The 20,427-nt window shown below is 35.3% G+C and overlaps 2 protein-coding genes across 3 annotated transcripts in view; one reads left to right on the plus strand and one right to left on the minus strand.

Annotated features, from left to right (window-relative positions):
- The window catches only part of CENPP (centromere protein P), a 225,726-nt gene that overhangs the window by 63,238 nt on the left and 142,061 nt on the right, over positions 1-20,427 (plus strand). The gene's annotated exons all lie outside the window — the stretch shown is intronic.
- Positions 158-16,626, minus strand: OGN (osteoglycin). 2 transcript variants are annotated; one of them, XM_079927567.1, is made up of 8 exons: positions 16,408-16,626; positions 16,068-16,235; positions 15,141-15,389; positions 13,636-13,732; positions 7,684-7,842; positions 5,404-5,606; positions 2,574-2,669; positions 158-1,766 (listed from the first exon to the last, which is right to left on the minus strand). In XM_079927567.1, the coding sequence occupies exons 3-8, from the start codon at positions 15,312-15,314 to the stop codon at positions 1,596-1,598; spliced, it is 900 nt and encodes a 299-aa protein (XP_079783693.1). In that variant the 5' UTR covers positions 15,315-15,389; positions 16,068-16,235; positions 16,408-16,626; the 3' UTR covers positions 158-1,595. The 2 variants fall into 2 exon arrangements, with proteins under 2 accessions (XP_079783693.1, XP_079783692.1); XM_079927566.1 differs by lacking the exon at positions 16,068-16,235.

Here is a 20,427-nt window from a genome sequence, read left to right on the forward strand (position 1 = left end):
CTAGCACTTTGAATGTATAAAGGGAATATTGGATGTGTTCAGTGTGCTCAGTGAGCTTTCTCAGTCACTGAGAAATGAGGCTCGCACACAAAATGAGAAAGCCGTATAATAGTTATTGTTGCCAGTTACCACAATAAAATCAGTGAACGCGTTAGTGTTGTAGAGTAATTATTGTGGTGTTAAGACATCACAGGTGTTTTAGTGAAAAAATTTCATTTTGGGGTCAACCTTGACAAATGGGAAAATTGAAAAACAGGTCATTCTACGTATGGAAAAAACAGAAGCAAATGAAAAACCCCCAATAGTGTTTGTTCTGGGAATAGTATACAGAGACCAACTTGATTCTAATGCATAATTTATGTTGGAAACAATGTCGGCAATTTTTATGTACACAGTTCAGACTCTTGTTTCTAAAGCACTGATCATTTTATATGCAACCCCAAAGCAGTGTGGAGGCTAAGACTTTTAAGTGGCGTTTGCGCAAGAGGAAAGTAATTTTAGGAACTTTATCATCACTGTTAGATTGAAGATGAATTCTCATCTTTAAACGTACCAGTTAATCATGGGTCTCTAGAAAATGTTGCTGAGATGCTTTCTTGTGAATGTGTGGTCTATTCTCAAGAACATGGATGTGTATGGGTGGGTGGGAAGGTGGTGTGTAGTAGTAACACCACAGAATTCACTTTGTTTTCATGTCTTACATTTGGATAAATTTATTGATGAGATTCTCATTCCTATAGTATAAAAAGAAAATATTTTGCAGTATATATCATAATTGAAAGCCTTTACAGTGGAGAATTTTATGGCTATGTTCTGAGAAACAGGATGAACTTTCAGGTTTTTTTATAAGCATGCTAATTTTGATGTGCTTGGCTTCCTAAAATGTTTTATGGTGGACTTAGAATGTTAATATTTAGATTAAAGAAAATTTTGTACTATTTTACTAAAGCCTTTAATTGTGTGATCACAAAGCAGAATAACTGAACATTACTATATTAGCTCTTTATCAGAGAGTAAAATTATGCTTTATTTGGAAAGTTTTGCCTAGGTATGAGACTATATTCCTATTTCTGAGGCTAAGTGAAAATATAGTAGCTGCCTTAATAGAAAGAAAACAGAGTTCCTACTTCATAATGAATAATGTATGAATGATAAAAGAAAAGTGAGAGGTCCCTGGAAATATTTAGCTTTTCAAAGTGTTTGGAACATATGCCTTAAATACTTTAGGGATCCAGTAGAAGCCAGGAAAGACAAACAGTTGAAAGTTTCTCGGACTTATCCTTTCACTTCGTAATACACCTTAAATTTGGGTATTTATATAAAAACATACATTTTAAATGGTACTCCAGTATAAACTGCAGGGATTTTGTAATGCTGTTCAAATATTTTCACATTACTTTGTTTTGAACTTAGAGATTCACTGTTACTTTTTGCTCGTTGTTATATGTAAGGTTTTTTGAACATCCTTGCTTAAAACATAAGTTCCTTCATAGTAGGATACAAAATTAATATTAAATACTTAAGCTCCTTTAGACATTGTTGAGACAGATTATAAGTATGTGTGTACTTTAGCTTATGTGCTGCATTGATAGTGGTTAAATGTATGACCCTACAGGCAATCTTTTTAAGCAGATAAAACTGTTGGGATGTTTTCCCAGGATGATGGGATTGCCCTCCAAGCGTATCTCTTCAATGCGGTCCCGAATATAACTGGTGTCATTAGCCTTGCAGAATGTATCATCTGTAATTGAAGTTATGTTGTTAAACTAGAAAATAAAAGGGAAAAATTGTTTAGAAACCCGAAATCATCCTTTTGTATTTTGTGTAATGAGATCTCACAGAATATTTTATCTAAAAAGTGATTTTTAAAATATTGTACATACTGTGTATATATCTTCATGGTAATAAAAACCCTTGCTGAGCAATCTGAGCCTTCCTTTTTAAAGTCTACAGTATTACTTTGGAAGAACAGACTACTGGCTATTTCTAAGAGCAAAACCCATATAACAAATTTCTGAGTATAAATAAGATTATAATAGCTGGATAAAGTATCCTATTCTAGAGTGTCAACTCAAAATGGGTACTGTTTCCTTAAATATACTTTAAAGAAATAAAAAGAAAAAATGGGAATTCTTGTGATGGTAAAAGACCACTTTTAGTTTATTTTTATTCCCTTTTCACTTTTCTATTACCCTAAGTTGATGTTGGACAATAAAGTCAGCTGGGAAGTCTCCAAAAGCAAGTGTTTACTGCTATTTGGAGAAGGAAACATAAACCACAGGTCTTAGTGTCCCCTAACTTCAAATCCACATGTCAGATTAACTAGGAGATGCCAAGTGCACACCTGGAGACAAATTCTACTATAAGAGCAGACCTCCCACCTAGTGTTACTGGTCCTTTGGTTGTGCTCTGGATAGAACCAGGGCCTCTGGGCAGGAGAGAACATTTGGTTAAATATTAATACTTTTGATGGGCAAAATTTATGTGTAAATAAGTGAGCTTCCTAATGAATCGTAAGATTGACCCATAATAATTTGAATTAAAGTCAGATAATGTGAAAAGAGCAATCATACCTGAAGATGAATTACACGCAGACTTTCTGGTAAATTAAGAGGCACAAATTCCAGAGCATTGTGGTCCAAGTAGAGGAAGGAGAGGTTATTCAATTTCTGTAAGGAAGAGGTGCTTTTGCTTAAGTGTTATTGAGCTCATTGCATTTCTTCACATGATTCAAACTATATACACACATATATGTATAAATACATAGATATAGATATAGACACATATCAATACTATTAATCATTGGTATGGTAGTTTTAGGTTTGGTGGGATTTTTTTGTTTGCTTTGTTGTTGTTGTTCGGTGCTTTTGGTTTTACAAGTAGTATATTTGGTCCTTTACGAAGGGCAGTAGAGTCCTGATGCATCCCCACATTTCTGTCCGCTCATCTCACTTCTGAATACCATCATATTCAGCCTCAGCCCTCATGCCAATTTCTGGGGCCCTTTAAATTTCTCTTGGGAGCAGGTAATAAGGTTAATTCTTATGCAGGATTATATTTGCATCCTGGTACTGCCATAACCTCTCTTGAACCTTCACAACTTTCCATTTCAGCTCCACCAATTTGTAGTAAAATCAATATTCCTAAGAGATGTGTATGCTTGTTAGTAAGATGTCTCCCAAAGCAGTTTATCAAATACGTAGCCAAGTATGACTTTTTTACACCCCAAGGACTCTACATTGGATTACTCTTCATGATCAGTAATCCATTATTGTGTATAATTTTATAATATGATCTCAAGATGTAGTTTCCCTTGACAATAATCTTTTACCTTACCTTTGATATGCATCCTGTGACAGAATTTGGTAATTTTTTTTTTTTTTTAGAATTAATTTGCTGTTATTTTAATCCTTTCTTTCTTTGTTTTTTTCTTTTTTTTTTGCGGTACGCGGGCCTCTCACTGCTGTGGCCTCTCCCGTTGCGGAGCACAGGCTCCGGATGCACAGGCTCAGCGGCCATGACTCATGGGCCCAGCTGCTCCGCGGCACGTGGGATCCTCCCAGACCGGGGCACGAACCTGTGTCCCCTGCATCGGCAGGTGGACTCTCAACCACTGCGCCACCAGGGAAGCCCTAATCCTTTCTTAAGCATCCTACAATTCACCATATGGGCACCAAGCTCCTGTCTTCCCCAGTGGGCCTCTTTAACATGGATTAGAGTAACCTGATTTTACCAGTGGCTTTGGCAGCCTAGGACATTAAGCAAAACTAGAAAATAGCTGAGTTTATCATTTTCATGCCAACTTGTCATGAATCCCTTCTGTAATCCACGTGTAAAATCCGAAATATTCAAACATTCCTTTTGTGAAATGTTGATTAGCTCCTGTGGGTCTTTTTTGTTCGTTTTGTTTTGTTTTATAAATTTATTTATTTATTTATTTATGGCTGCATTGGGTCTTTGTTGCTGTGCTTGGTCTTCCTCTAGTTGCAGCAAGCAGGGGCTACTCTTCATTGCAGTGTGCGGGCTTCTCATTGTGGTGGCTTTTCTTCTAGAGCACAGGCTCTAGATGCACGGGCTTAGCAGTTGTGGCTCACTGGCTCTAGAATGCAGGCTCAGTAGATGTGGCGCATGGGCTTAGTTGCTCCACAGCATGTGGGATCTTCCCGGACCAGGGTTCAAACCCGTGTCCCCTGCGTTGGCAGATGAATTCATAACCACTGCGCCACCCGGGAAGTCCCTACTCCTGTAGGTCTTTAACATGTCAGTTATTCAAAGGTTTACCTGCTCAAATTGCATATCTTCAAATTACAAACATTTTTTTGTTTTTAAAATGAGTCCAGTTTTTAAAAGTCCCCTAAGAGTCCCTTAACTTTTGAGGAACTGCTAGGAGTTGTCCTAAGGAGCTACAAACCTTCCTTTTTGTTTTGTTTGTTTGTTTGTTTTTTGGCGGTACGCGGACCTCTCACTCTTGTGGCCTCTCCCGTTGCGGAGCACAGGCTCTGGACACGCAGGGTCAGCGGCCATGGCTCATGGGCCCAGCCGCTCCACGGCATGTGGGATCTTCCCGGACCGGGGCACGAACCCGTGTCCCCTGCATCAGCAGGCAGACTCTCAACCACTGCGCCACCAGGGAAGCCCCAAACCTTCCTTTTGAACGAGGTCTTCTGTTGCCAACAGTAGCGTGATTGTCTCATCCTTTTATCTGGGGTTTCTTCCAGGACTGGGAATGAGTACATAGAGTTATGGAAGTCCTGGGCTGAGGTTACTTCCCTGTAGGCTCTGCATTTTGAGACAACCTGGCTATCTAAATCAGAGGAAATCACCTTGCCCTTTTCATGTGCATTTATTTTCTTGTATTACTAAATTAAGAAATATATGTAATTTTTACTACATACAGAATTTTGTATTAGGTGCCATCATGGAATTCAAAAGAATGTCTACCTACAGAAGTCTATGGTCTAGTACTTTTAAGTATTAAAAATAAAATTCAGTGTTTACTTTTAGAACATGATTTTTTCTGGTGTTTGTAAATTACTAATATTGTAAGGAAAAAAGAAACACAGGAACACTCCCATTTTGAGGTTTTGCAGACTGTTGGTGCCACGAGGGTGCAAACTTTGTCTGTATAAATAAATATTGCTGTGTGAACAAGAGAAAAAGATGTGACACCAGGTAGTCCCATGAAACAAGATAAAGGTATTTTAAGTGAGGTACAGGCATAAGCTAGACTGAATAAGCCTAGAAGTATCACTATTTATCATGTAAATAATATCTTCATTTATTACATTAAAATAGTTTTAAAACAAAATTCTAGACCATAGTTTCTTTTTCTTTTATCATGTTATTATTGGCTGTATAACCGATATTTTTATATTGTGCTCAGTCATACTATAAAATACTTACTTTGAAAGTATTTGCTTTGATTCCTCTACTCTTGATTTTGTTGTATTTTGCATTAAATAAAGTAAGCTTGGGAGGGAGAACTGGAAGTTTCAGTAGTTGATTTTCAGCTAGTGTAAGTTCTTCTAACAGGGAAAGTTTTGAAAAAGTACCGTCTTCTATATCTTCAATCAAATTTCCCGTAAAATCAAGTCGCCTTAAGTTAGCTTGAAGGAAAAATATACAAAAAATAAGAAATTTTTAATAAATATATGAAGTTAAATTCTTAATTGTATGGACTGAGGAAAAGCATTTGTTTATCAGGTCATTCAAACATCTTCTATTTTTAGTGCCTAGCAGAGTGTCTACAATTAGTAGCTCAGTAAGTTTTGTTGAACACTGAGCATCTACTCTGTGCTTGACACTGATGGTCTTTCTCACTGAAGTTCTAAAACCTCAGGTTTGGAAGGGAACTTAAAGTTAATAGAGTCCTTCCATCCTTTTTTGTTTGAATTCTCAGTATGCTCAAGTAGTTTGAAAGAAACTTTTTGTTGCAAATTATGGAAAGTAAGCATTACATCTGATTGAATAAAATCATGTAAATATTTTTGGATTTTTTGCCAGCCTGTTATATTGTGACTGAGGATATCTTAATCTCTCCATGCCTTACTGCTTGACAACAATAAAGGCAAAAATGTTCCCTAATTTGTTACCGTGGTGCATACTGAGAGATAGAGAAATTCAATGTGTGTATTTATGTGTGCATCACTTTTGTCCAGCTGGGATGATTAGAAAATATGGTCCCTTCTCACTATTCAAGGTGGTCATGTCTGTAAAGTCAGTGTAAATGCTGAATTAGTGAATATGGAACCATTGCTCCTAGGGAATATACAGGGTTAGAGCCTCTCATCACACATTTTCATCAACCAATCAGTGGAAAATTTTATGTGTGTTTCTTTTTAAAGGCATCTTACTTAGTATATATTGTTGATACATTAACATTGAACTCACAGCCAATCAACGCTGTAACTCACACTTAAATAAAGATTACCTAACATGTGTTTTCTCTGTAAGGCACATCACAGCCTTCTTGCAGTTAGGAACACTAGACAGCATTTTAGTACTATACTTAGGGAGCATTTTAAACAGCAAAAAGCACAAAAATGTGAAAAATGTGGCACTAAGTAGACTGTAAAGAGGATACTTGTTTACAGTATAAAAGCTGAAACAAAAGGCCAAGCATCTCATTCAGCCTATCCTGGATGGCTCAAATTTTTTGCCACTGTGCACATGTCTACGAATGACCATGAAAGTGCCAGAAGTATTGATGTTTTGGGTTACAAATAAATTTTATCAAGTAGGTGAGTTTGAAAACATGGAATCCACAAAAGAGGAACAACTGTATTCAGTCAGTTGGGAGCTACTGGTGACAGCATGAATTTAGTTATGGCTAATCTTGTAAATGTGTAGCGCAGTCAGTGTGCATTTCTTGATGTGACTTTCTTCAGAAGCCCTTGACGTGGGGCCAGTGTGCATTTCTTGATGTGACTTTCTTCAGAAGCCCTTGACAGCATTGGAATCTAGAAAATTTATGAGGGATTAGTGATCCAGACTTGGACTTCATACTGCAGAAGTAGGGGATTTTGGTGTGCTCATGGCAACACTCTCCTGGCAGTTGTTGTAAGCTTTGATTGGACACCAGAAGTCCAGGATTTTTAATGACCTGGGAAGGAGTTAAATGGCACTGCTCTCAGCATTAATTCTGTATTAGAGTCATCTGAAGAGTTTGGTTGTGGTTAATGACAACACCTGGGCCTCTAAATTTAGAGACCTATATTAGAATCTCTGGGGACTAGAACCTAGTATCAAAAATACTTTAATATGCAGCCAGATTTAAGAACCATGAGTTAAAGTAAGAAAAAGCAGTTTCTATGTTTTTATAGTGAAAGTAGAAAATAAAACATTGTCATTGGAGAAATATCCTGATTATATTTGTATTGCTGACTGGCTGAGGCAAATGGATCTTGAAATATTGGGGTTGAGAAGATATAGTTGCCCATATGTTAGATGGGCAGTCAACATAGACTCCGTAGTCACCAGTAAAGAAAGATGACAGGGAACATCTGAATGGAAAGGAGATTCACCAGTAAACCAGTGGATTTTTGTGAAGTGTGGTGGATACTTAAAAGACCTCAACAGTCACTACCGTACACGTGATAGGCCACAGGTACCTAGAAACTTGTGTTTATATGAGTTAAATACTGACATGAGTTAACACTAATATCTTATTTAAAATTAACTTACGTATGTCTGCAAAATCTTTGGCAGTCAACTTTTTAATTTTGTTGAATCGTGCATAAAGATAGGCTGATTCCTTTGGCAAGGGTGGTACAGCATCAATGTCAACTTCTTCACAGTATACAGAGCCACTTAAACAAACACATAGCAGGCATGTGGGCATTTCTAAATTGGGAAACAAAAATCATAAAAATCAGTAGTTTAAAAATATTTGACCTCTAGTGTTAAAATTCTTGCTATCATGAATGTTATTACCAATTTGAAAAGATCCTTTACAGAATTATGGATGATAACAGGAAAGACGTTATGGCCATGATAGCTAGTAATCTATATTGTATCTGATAACTCACCAGAATTTTATTTTAAATTCTGTAATCCACAATCTCTTTTATTCTCCTATCTGTTTTAGCAGTGATCATTTAATTGCTGAATTGATTGACAGTTACATTTCTTCATTGGAGTATCAAAAATCATAAAGCAGGACTTAAGGTAAATATAAGCTTGATTTATCACTTGGAGTGGTGCAAACACATTTCTAATGAGTTTAGAAACCACTTAGTTAAATAAGCAAACTATTAACTTAAAAATTGGAGTCATTGTGGGTACTGTTAGAATCCCTATTGTACCCTACGTCATTCATTGCATTTACTTGTCATGCATCTTTCATCTCCTTCAACCTGCAACAGTTCCTTAGTCTTTGTTTTTCATACCTTTTACTGTTTTGGAAATTTTTGAATTTTTTAAAACTTTTATTTTCAGGGCACTTATTTTGCAGAATATCTTTCAATTAGGGTTGATATGAAGTTCCTCATTTTTTGGCAGGAATACCATGGAAATAATGTTACATCCTTAGTGTTATGTATCTGTCTCATTCCTTATGATGCTGTCTTTGGTCACTTGGTTCAGTTAGTACCTGCCATGGTTCTCACTCTGTAAAATTACTGTTTTTCACTTTGTAATTTGTACCTTCTAGAGGAGTACTTTGAGATTCTAAACATCAGGTTTGTCATCAAACTTTCACGCTCTAGTTTTATCATCTGTTGAAGATTCTTACTTATATCATTTATCACTAGGATAATTGCCAATTATTTTCTAATTCCATCATTTCTTCTTTATTTGTTAGTTGGCATTCTGATATAAGGTGGAACATTCCCTTCTTATTTGTTTATTTCTGTCAGTATGAACTTATGAATTCCTCATCCCATGGGTAACGTATCCCGTAATACGTTACTGTCTTATTTATTTTGATAATCACATTGTCACAGATTAGTCAGTGAGAACTCTTAAGCTCTGTTTATCCTCCCACAGCCTTTTTATGGTTCCATGATATACAGTAAGTTGCACATATTTAATTTGTATAATTTATAAGTTTGGACATGTGTATATGCCCATGAAACCATCACCACAATCAAGATAATTAACACATCCATCACTCCAAAAGTTTCCTCATGCCCTTTGGTAATTTCTCCCTCCCAGCAACGACTAATCTCCTTTCTGTCATTATATGTTAGTTTGCATTTTTGAAACTTTTATATCAAAAGAATCATGCAGTATACACTCTTTTGTCTGGCTTCTTTCACTCTGCATAATTATTTCTCAAAATAATTTTGTATGTATCAGTAATTCATTCCTATTTATTACTGAGTTCATTCCAATTTATTCCATTGTCTCAATAAACACCATTTATACTGTCATCTCTTACGGACATTTGGGTTGTTTCCAGTTTTTGGCTATTTCAAAGAAAGCTGCCATGAACATTTATGTATGGACTTAATGTTTTCATTTTTCTTGGATAAATACCTAAGAGTAGAATGGCTGGGTCTTATTATACGTATGTATTTTACCTTTTGAAGAATGTCCTAAAGTGTTTTCCAAAGTGGTTGTGCCATTTTACATTCTCATTAGCAGTGTGTGAAAGTTCCAGTTGCTCTACATTCTTGTCAACATTTGGTATGTATGGTTGGACTTTTTTATGTTAGCCTTTCAAGTAAGGTTTGTTGTGGTATCGCTTGTTTTAATTTACATTTTCCTAATGACTAATGTGCTAAGCATCTTTTTATATACTTATTTGCCATCCACATATTTTTTTGTGGTGAAGTGTCTATTCATATCTTTTGCCTGTTTTTTGAAATAGTTTTTTGTATTATTATTTTTGAATTATAAAAGTATATTCTGTAGATATAAATCATTTGTCAGATTTATGTTTTGCAAATATTTTCCTCCAGTCTGTGGCTTGTCTTTTTATTTCCTTATCAATGTCTTTTGAAGAGCAAACATTTGGGGCCTTCCCCAGCAGTCCAGTGGTTAAGACTCCATGCTTCCACTGCAGGGGGTGCATGTTCCATCCCTGGTTGGGGAACTAAGATTCCACATGCCGCATGGTGGGGCCAGAAAAAAAAAAAAAGAAGAGCAAACATTTTTTATATTAATGAATAACAATTGATCCCTTTATATTGTCTGGATTTCAATGAGCAGGTCTTGTACATCTTTTACACATTTATACCTATGTATTTTTTATATTTTGATTAATTTTAAAAATTAAATGTCCCCACTGTTTTTTGAGAACTTACTTATTAAGATGTCCCAGACCAATCTTGCCCTTTCCTTGCCCCAGGCCTGAAATCAGCTATTATTTCAAGGAGTACTGGTCCCTTTTAGTGGAGGATGGTATTTAGAAACCAACATTTGGGTGTGGATGTGCTCATTGCTACTGGGATCTCATTGCTTCTGGGCTTTTTCAGCAAAGGGACCTGGGAAATATATGTATTTTTATTTGGCGCTCTCTTCATATATAATACACATACATACACACAAGTATAGGTATATGGACATGGACATAATACACAAGTACACACATGCAGACATACATATATACATGTATATAATATGTGTCATATGCTCATACGAAAACATAAGCACATGATATGCATATTTTAACATACACACTCATACAGGGAGGCAAACATGTATATATCTATTTCTGTATCTCTGTATACAAACCAGGAGTTGATCCTGATATCTTTCATTCCACTCCATCTCAACAGTGTTCATTTTAGCCTTCCCCCTTACCATATTTGTAACACCCTTCTCTGACAATGAGAAACCTGGCTCTTGAGATCCACTGTGCAATTACTTTACTCAGTCCCAGAACACACATTAAGTAGTTTCATTATTGATAACCTATAATACTATGGAAAACAAACCTACCCACTAGAATTTTAGTATTTGCCTATTTTATTTTGTCTTTAGCCTGAAAGTATACAGTCAAAATACTGTGTTTAAGGATTACTTCGATTAGATTTTTCCCCCTGTAGTGTGTTATGTTATTGATTTGAAATGCAATTAAGTTTCTATTTTTCTGTTTGTTTGCCAATTTGGGTTCTTTTTATCTTATCCTAGTTGGTTTTATTTATAAATGTATTTGTTTGTTTGCTTATTTGAATATAACATTATTCTAAAATCAAATCTGCACAACAAGTGTATACTCCAAGAAGTTCTAGCACCTTCCCCTAGTACCCCTAGTTACCATCTCCCCCTCCTTTTTACCCCTAGTCCCATCTGTAACCCATAGGTAACTAGTCTCAGTTTTTTAGTTACCCTTCTTGAATTTCTTTTCACAAAGTGGGCTGATGTATGTATATTCTCTTACATCCCCTTCATTTTTTTTTTTTTTTTTGCGGTACGCGGGCCTCTCACTGTTGTGGCCTCTCCCGTTGCGGAGCACAGGCTCTGGACGCGCAGGCCCAGTGGCCATGGATCACAGGCCCAGCCGCTCTGCGGCATGTGGGATCTTCCCGGACCAGGGTACGAACCCGTGTCCCCTGCATCGGCAGGCGGACTCTCAACCACTGCGCCACCAGGGAAGCCCCCCTTCATTCTTAGGTGAAAGACAGCATACTGTAGATACTCTATTGCATTTTTTTTTCACATAATCTCTTCTGAAAATCACTCCATGTTAGTTATAGAGATCATCCTCATTCACTTTTACAACTGCATAGTATTCCCCTGGGTGGATGTACCATACTTTATTCAACCACTCTTGAATGTATGGATAATTAGATTGTTTCCAATATTTTGCAGATGCAAGCAATGCTTCAGAGATTTTGCATATGTGTTTTCTTACTTTTGGAGGTATATCTTTAGGGTGAATTCCTAGAAGTCAATTGCTGTGTCAGAAAGTAAATGCGTATTAGGTTTCGTTAGATATTACCAAATTCCTGTCCATTCTACCAGTTTGTATTACCACCAGCAACGTATGTCAGTGTCTGATACCCTACAGTTTTGCCAATGGAATATATTAATATATTTGTCAGATAGGTTAAAAAATTTTATCTCGGCATAATTTAAACTTACATGTGAGATTGAACACCTTTTATGTGTTTAAGCGTCATTTTTATATCATTTTGTGAATTGTCTGTTCATATCTTTTGTCCATTTTTCCAGTGGAGTTTTGATCAGTTTCTTTTTCCTGGATTTTTACTTGTTCTTTAGAAATTAGAGATATTAACTCTTTATCAGTGATATATATTACGAATATTTTTCTCAGTTTTCAGTTGCCTTTGGCTTTGTTTATGATGGTTTTTGCCATGCAGATGTTTCATTTATGGAGTCAAATTTATTGATCTTTTCTATTATCGTCTCTGGAGTTTGAGATACCCCACACCCAGGTTATCTTCTACTATTTGTATGGTTTCACTTTTTGCATTTAGACCCTAATTTATTTGGAGTTTTTCTGTGTAAGATAGGGATCTAATTGTATCCCTTGTCAGTTGACTACTTAGTTGTCCCAGCCCCAGTTTTTTAAAATATCATCTTTGCTTCAGTGATTAAAGATGTTACCTTTATTATTTACTAAATTTCTACATGTATTTCTTTTTGTCTGTGGACTTTCGTTCATACACCAGTATTACACTTATTTTAAGTATGCAGGCTTTAAAGCATGTTCTGATAGGTGATTTCATGCAGGTTTGATTTTCCTTCTGAACTTGAAGATCAGCCTTACCAGCTCTTTAAAGAAGTTCATTGTTGTAAATTTAGGGAGCACTGACATCTTTGTGATATTAAATCATCCTACTGAAGAGCAAAGAATGTCTTTCCATTTCTTCAAGTCTACTTTCACTATGATACTTCTCAAATTTCTTAAGATATATTTTCTGGTTTTGTCCTTTTTTTTTTTTTGTGGTATGCGGGCCTCTCACTGTTGTGGCCTCTCCCGTTGCGGAGCACAGGCTCCAGACACGCAGGCTCAGCGGCCATGGCTCACGGGCCCAGCTGCTCCACGGCATGTGAGATCTTCCTGGACCAGGGCACAAACCCGTGTCCCCTGCATTGGCAGGTGGACTCTCAACCACTGCGCCACCAGGGAAGCCCTGGTTTTGTCCATTTTAATTTTATTGTAGCAATATAGAAATTAGTGTGTGATTTTTTTTTCATATTGTCATGTGAAGTAATGTTCTGTGATAGAGCAAGAATAAACCAAATAGAAACTAATAAGTAGGACTTTGTAATTTTATAAGTTTTCTATTGTTTTAATTGAAATGTACATTATAATTATTTATGTATATAACTATGTCTCTCTTCTGTGAGTTTCTTAAAGGCAAGAATTATATTTTATTTACTTTATCCTCAGGCTACATAGTATTTGAAAATAATTGGTGTTTAACAAGTATTTCTTGAACTGATTTTATATAGACAGAAGCACACACTTTGTAGAGGCTAAACGTAGACTAAACTTTGTTCTTGAATGTTCCTATTCCACATTTCTCACTCATAATGTGGAATGGCAAATGATGAAAACTCACAATATACCTGTTTGACTTTATCATTAGAGATAAATTCCACTGTTTGGATCCACTATATCCTGATGCAATTTTTGATTACTATAAGGAATAAAGTTCCATTATAAGCTATTTTTTAAAACTCCTTTAAAAAATTTGATGCTAGAGTATTCATACTTACCATCATTTTCTTTCTTGGGGGATAATGGTTTTGTACTCTCATCTTTTTGTAATTGAAAACCTTTCTCATCGGGTATTATTATCGTAGTTTCTTTTTCCTATTGAAAAAATAAACATTTATTATCAGGTGTGACAAGGACCAATTTGGACGGTAAAACTGAGGGATTACAGACAACATTCTCCCGTAAGTGTTCTGGTTGAACAGCCTCTCCCCTTTCCATTTGTCTATTAAATGTCGTTGAATTCTACTCCACTTCACAAATATCTTGGTCTCTGCATTTATATTAAGATAGAGAGAATCCTAAAGCAATGTAAAGAGAAGAAGCAGAGAACTTTTTATTTACTACTTTTTAGGGACCAGTAGATTTTTGAAAGTATTCTTTAAACTGATTGATAGAGTCAAATCAGCCATGTGAGCCAACAACTTGTTGTTATAGTGGGCCTTTTTTTCCCCTAAGCTATAACTATATATATATACCTATATTATATATATGTGATAATAATAATAATAGCATATTAACCAACTCCATTGGAAGAAATTGTACAGTTAACATTTGCTCATCTGTACTAAAAAAAGAAAGAAGCAATTATAACTGTTCACTCTTAAAATCTTTGTCATCTTATTTATAGTGGAGAACTTTTGAAGCAATCAACATTGTTATATATTTGGCTGCTTTGCTCATTTTCCATTTGTGTGTGTGTGTGTGTGTGTGTGTGTGTGTGTGAGAGAGAGAGAGAGGGAGAGAGACACACACATACAGACACACGGTAGGCAGGCAACAGATACTTATGTGCTGTATTAACTTTTTCCTTTCCCAGTGTTCATTTCTGTGTGCCAGTAAAACCACAAGTAATTACTTAGCCCCCGTACAAGTAGAATATGAAGATGTGGTGTGAAAGTCATCTCTGTAGACAATGACAGTTACCGTTACTTGGTAAAGTGATGGAGTCTGAATTGTTAAAACCGATTAAAAATTAAGCTATATTAAGTAGTTTTCATTTTTTGACATATGTGAATTATTGTGAAATGCTGTAGATACAAAATAAGCAGTACTCTTTATTTCCTTGAACCACTTCTTCCTAAAACAATAAACCTTAAGCTGGTGATTCATTTTTATTTCTCCTAATACACACTTCTCCTATTTTATTTTAATATGCATATAGAGGACATTATGTAATATCACTTAACATATAAATCTCAAATGGTCAGAGATCCTCTCAAAGTTTAATTTTCCTTAAATTTTATGTTTTAAATTTTAGTTTTCCTTAAATCTTATGTTTTGGTTGCTATAGATACTGTTTGGTTATTATGGATTCTATGTATTAATTTGGGAAGCATGCATACTTTAAAAATATCATCTGAGGACAGTTATTTTGAATTATTTTGAAGCATTTAATGTGCTTTTCCTTTCCTCTTACCTTATCAGACACATTCAGAAAAAACAAAAACATACATTTAAATGGGCGACCATTTTAGAAATTAAATTTAGAGTAGAAATAAAATACCTTAATACTTTTTCCATCCAGGGATTTATCCTCATAATCTCGGCTAAATAAGCTTTCTTCAAAATTATCTGTTCCATAATCATAGATAATGCGTGAATCCTGCTGAGATGGTGGTGCTGGCTTTATCAGAGGCACAAACAGGAACAGGAGAAGTGTAGATTTCAGAGTCTTCATTTTAGCAAAAATGAAAGTGACTGGAAGTTAATAAGCTAGTGGCCTGCTGACTGTGGGACAATACTCTCTTTTACCCTGGAAATAAAAACGCAGACCATTGAAGCAATATTTAAAAGCTTAGAGGACTTTTTGGCAGGGTATACGCAGTAGGGACCAGAGAACAAGTATTTAACCCTTAGTGATCTTTAATTAGATGCTAAAAGTTTTTATGTATCAGCCACATTCTGAAAAATAGTTTCAGAAAATGGTTTTAGTTCCTTTTCTATCAAAAATCCAAGCAATGTTGATAATTTCAGTTTTTTAATAATTAGGTGCCTTGAACAAAGGTACTTGTTTGTAATTGAAGTCTTCTTAGGATACCTGTAATATAAACAGTTAAAATGAAGTCCCATGATCTGTCTCATGTGAGTTAAAAAATATCATATTTCAACTTTGCTCCTTTATACGAACTCTTGATTTGTATTGGTATGAGCAGAAACAAGTTCCAGGAACAGTTTTATAATTAAATTTTAAATTTAACATTATGAAAAGTAGTCATTAACACTTTTTTAGGTGGTACAGAATATGGGAAAAGCCATAATTTAAATTTTCTTAGTTTTATAATTTTTATAGATATCATTTCTTTTAGTTAATAGCATTTCTTCTAAAATTTAAACCATGAAAAATGCAAAAATAGTATTGCAGACTAGAAAAAATATAGAACTTTAATCAAAGATTTAGAGGGAATGAAATGGGAAAGATTTTTAGGCTCACCGCTGGATTTTATCTGGTGGTGCACATTTTACACTTTTTCATAAGTAACTTCAGACAGAATCACTCATAGTTCCTGGTGCTGCATTGTAGATACCAGTTTGTCAAAAATCAATGGTTGAAAATTAAGAATAACATGGTTTTGTGACTTTTGCAGCACCTTGTTCTTGCCTGCATGGACATTAAAGTTATGCAATGATATACTTAAGTGCTTGTTAAAAAATAATTGTTCAAAGTAACTGAAACATAAAAAAATTAAAGATGGCCTTTACATTTACTAAGATTGTTAGGTGTCACATTTTAACAAACGATATTTAAAATAATATGTGAAAAAAGAGCCTACCGTTGTAGCTGTTTTGAAGTTTTTTGTGGTTTTCCTCAGTAGATGGTCATGGCTTGCATTAGCCCCAAGTGGGAGGGTGAATGAGAAAAGCTGTGGATTGATTTCAAACTGCTGAATAGAATTTCAGGGCCCAACAGCTTTCAAAGCAGTTTCCATGTGGTAGAGATCTTTGCCAACATTCTTTCTCTAGGGTGAAATGTAGTGTGTTGTACTAGAGAACTGTGCTTAAAATATTTGTAACTGCTGTACTCAGATTGTTTCTACTGTTCACCATAATTTTGTTATTTTTACCTTGTGTAATAAATACTCATGTTTTTGTGAATATTAGTTTATGAAGATGACATAGTTTAAAAATCATTCTTTTCATTTTAGTGCTTTCCCAGTAGATAAAACATCTGCTTTTTGAATGAAATAAAACACCAAACTAAAGCATAATCTATGCTCTTAATTTTATGAAGAGTAAAAATGTTGTTCTAGTACTTTAATTAGTATATAGCCAAAAAGTTTCCGGTGTAGAAATTAGTTTTAGCACAAATTATTTTTTAGTTTAGTCATTTGAGGTCCCTCTCCCCCTTTATATTGTTACATATAACAAAAACTCAAGTGTCAGAATTAGCTTTTTAAAAATAAATTTTATTTATAATTTGGGGTTTGATAGTAAAATATATTTTTGTTTGCTAAATGAAGGAAGCTGTTTTAATTATTTTAATATTAAATTTGATTTTTTTTAAGTTGAAGTGGGATTTAGATAACTATGTGAACATCTTTAAAGATTTGTTTTAATTTTATCACTCTTTGGTACTTTTAGCAGTCAAGGTAACATTTCTTTCTCCTCTATGCTAAAAATTCAATAAATATGGATATGAATAAATACTTTATTAAAAAGTAGAAAATGAAAGAATACTAATTTGTTCCCTTTTCTATTCAAAATTGGCTTTAGAGTTTTTCGAATTAAAGCTTGGATAAACTAAGACTTGAATACTCATGTTTTTATTTGAATGTGAATTATTTTAAATTTAGTTGTGATATTCTCTGGTTTTGGTTGATATAAATTGTCAATTTTATGGCTTTAAAGTCTTTGAAAATATCTAATAATGAAACAGCAGATATTGATTTGTTTTCTGTTTTGTGGCAGGTTTAATGGGATGTTGAGAAATGAACTGGATAGATGTTAAATAAATTTAGAGAATCTTAGAGATTCATAGTTTACTAATGGTATACACAGTTTGACACTTCGTAGTAATGAAAATTATTTTGTGGATATAACATTTTTTTTCTTGAAAAATTATGACCAGTAAATATAGTTTTATTGGCATTCATTCATTTAGTAGAAGTTTATTGAGTGCCACTTCTCTGCCAGTACTACAGAAAAATAAACTCAGACAAGCAAAGTTCATTTTCTCCCCTCAAAAAGGAAGGGTTAAAAAAAAAAAAAAAGGAAGGGTTTGTAAGTTAGCAAGAAGGGCAACAAACAAGCGACAGAATGCACAGTGAGAGACCTGCTACACAGAAATGTGCACAGAGTTCTGCAGTGGCCTGGGAAAGCGTGAAGCCACAGAGACTGCACCATACTGACTTCTCTAGAGAAAATGAGGGGCGGGGGTGGGGGGCAGGCCGAGGGAGAAGTGCTCTAGGAATGGGAGCAGCACACAGGTGGGGAGGGTAGATCCTTAAGGAAATGGATAATTAGTTGTATATGGCTGGAGCTTGGAGGGAGAGAGAAGAGGTGAGGGGGTGGCTCATGTTAAGAGATCAGACAGGGGACTAGAGGTCAGATTAAGGAGAGTCTTTTATACCTTGCTGAGGTGTTTGAGTTTTATTTGCAGCCAGTGAGAGACCACTGAGAGATTTTTAAGCCAGTGAGTGACATTATTCTATTTTCATTTTAGAAGTATCCCTCTAATGTTGCATTTCTGAAGAATATCACTGCTTATCTATTACAAGTTTAAGGGTCTAAAATAACACACGTTTATTATCTCACAGTTTCTTTGTAGCAGTCATGCACCCATAATCATATATATGCCATCTCTTTGCAATATTGTGTTGGTTAGAAGCAAGTCAGAGGCCACATCCACACTTGAAGGGGAGATGACTATACAAGGCAAGATTCTAGAAGTATTCAGAATTACACTGGAAAATATGTATGTTCCCACCCACAGTTAGCCAAAGTTTGAGAGCACAGTCTCCCAAACCATCCTCATTTCTTATACCAACTGAAAGTTTGGGGGGTTCCCCAAACTACCCTCACATTTGATAATTTTCTAGGACTCATGGAACTCACTGAAAACCATTCTATTCATGGTTATGTTTTATCACAGGGAAAGGATACACATAAACATCAGCCAGAGGAAGAGACGCATTGGACAGAGTCTATGAGGGTTCCAAGTGCAGAGCTTCCATTGTTCTTAGGATGCGTTACCCGCCCAGCATTGGTGTATGACAAGGAATATGGGTATTGCCAACCAGGAAAGCACTACTGAGCCTCACAGTTCAGTTTTTACTGGGGCTTCATTACATATGCATGATCAATTGAGTATCCCACATGGTTGAACTCTGCCCCCAGGTTGACTGATACTATGTGACACATCCTAAATCACATGGTTGTCTTTCTGGCATGGCCAACCTAAGACTATTTGGTATGGCCCGTCCCACCCTAAGATTGGATGTGTTAACCAGCATTCTAAACAAAGATAGAGATTACCTCCTAGAAGCTGACAGCAAAGCCCAAACCCCTCTTTGGTGTCAAATTCTTTACTACATAGTTTCCAGTATAAAATATGTTTCAAAGTTAGATTGTTTTCTACTCCAGAAAGAACTATTGTGTCCTGGTAGAAAGCTGTTTAGCTTTCACTGAACAGTAATAAAAGGTGAAAGCTAAGGCTCAAGAGCAGGCATTTATCCAAAATTGAGAGGGTTATCTCTGTGGAGATCTTTTTGATGACCCTGCCACATTATCCTTGGTATCTTTATAGGGTTTTATATCTTTGAAGGTGTCCCAGAATTTTGCCTTGTGTAGTCATCTCCCCTTCAGTGTGGGAATGACCTCTGACTTGTTTCTAATGAACATTCTAGGATTTTATGGGAAGTCTATGATTTGAATCTCTGTCTCAAGTCTCTGCTTATGCCTGAAGCCTAGTTGTTTGGTCAAATGAGATAAAGATGCGAACCCAAGTACTTCCCGGACTAAAGGCTTAAGTTTAAAGGGAGGGGAATTATGACTCAATATAAAGAAGGGTTAATGTTAAAAATTTATCATATTTGTGATTTTAATTTTTCTGAGTAGTACATAAGTCTAGGTATAATAAATTTGCAACCTAAACATGTAAGGACAGACATATCCATAAATGCCGTGCTATTTACTTGCTAGGCATACCAGGTTATACTTATTTAGGAAATTGGAATGCGTAAGAAACTTTGGATTTTTAGCGGTTATGATTTAATTTTGTTTCCAGCTGCTGTTATTCTTTATTTCTAAGATTTAGAAAAGATGTATTTGGAATCAGGAAATTGGGGTTTTAGTTCTAGCTTTCCATGGGTCATATGAATCCTTTGCTATAGTAAAAGTATACAGAAGAGACAGGTTCATTTCTTCTGTTTTTTCCCCATGGAATTGGTTTAGTATGTTACGTGATATGCATACATCTGCATTTTGGGCTAGTGGTTCCAACTTGAGGAATAAAGTAAAAATGTATAGTTTTCAGGTAATATTTAAACACATGCTGAACATTCTCAACCAGTATTATTATAAGCAAATTTATTAAATATCCTTTATTTTTATTTCCTTTCTAATATGTTTGCTAATTAAGCTTGGGTTCATGGTATGATTTGGATTTATTTGTTAGTGGTCACAAACACACACAGTTCAGCCTCAGAGCTAATATAGCTAATACCTTGAAGTGTAATGAGAAAATTGATGAATTTTCATCTTTTTCTTTCCTGATATAAATATATCATCTGGTTTTGTTTGCAGCTCTGGTAGGAGGTAGAACTTTATTCTTCCATCCTCCTAGGGAAAGCATT

The sequence above is a fragment of the Stenella coeruleoalba genome (genome assembly GCF_951394435.1).
Source record: "Stenella coeruleoalba genome assembly, chromosome: 7".
NCBI classification, from domain to species: Eukaryota; Metazoa; Chordata; class Mammalia; order Artiodactyla; family Delphinidae; genus Stenella; species Stenella coeruleoalba.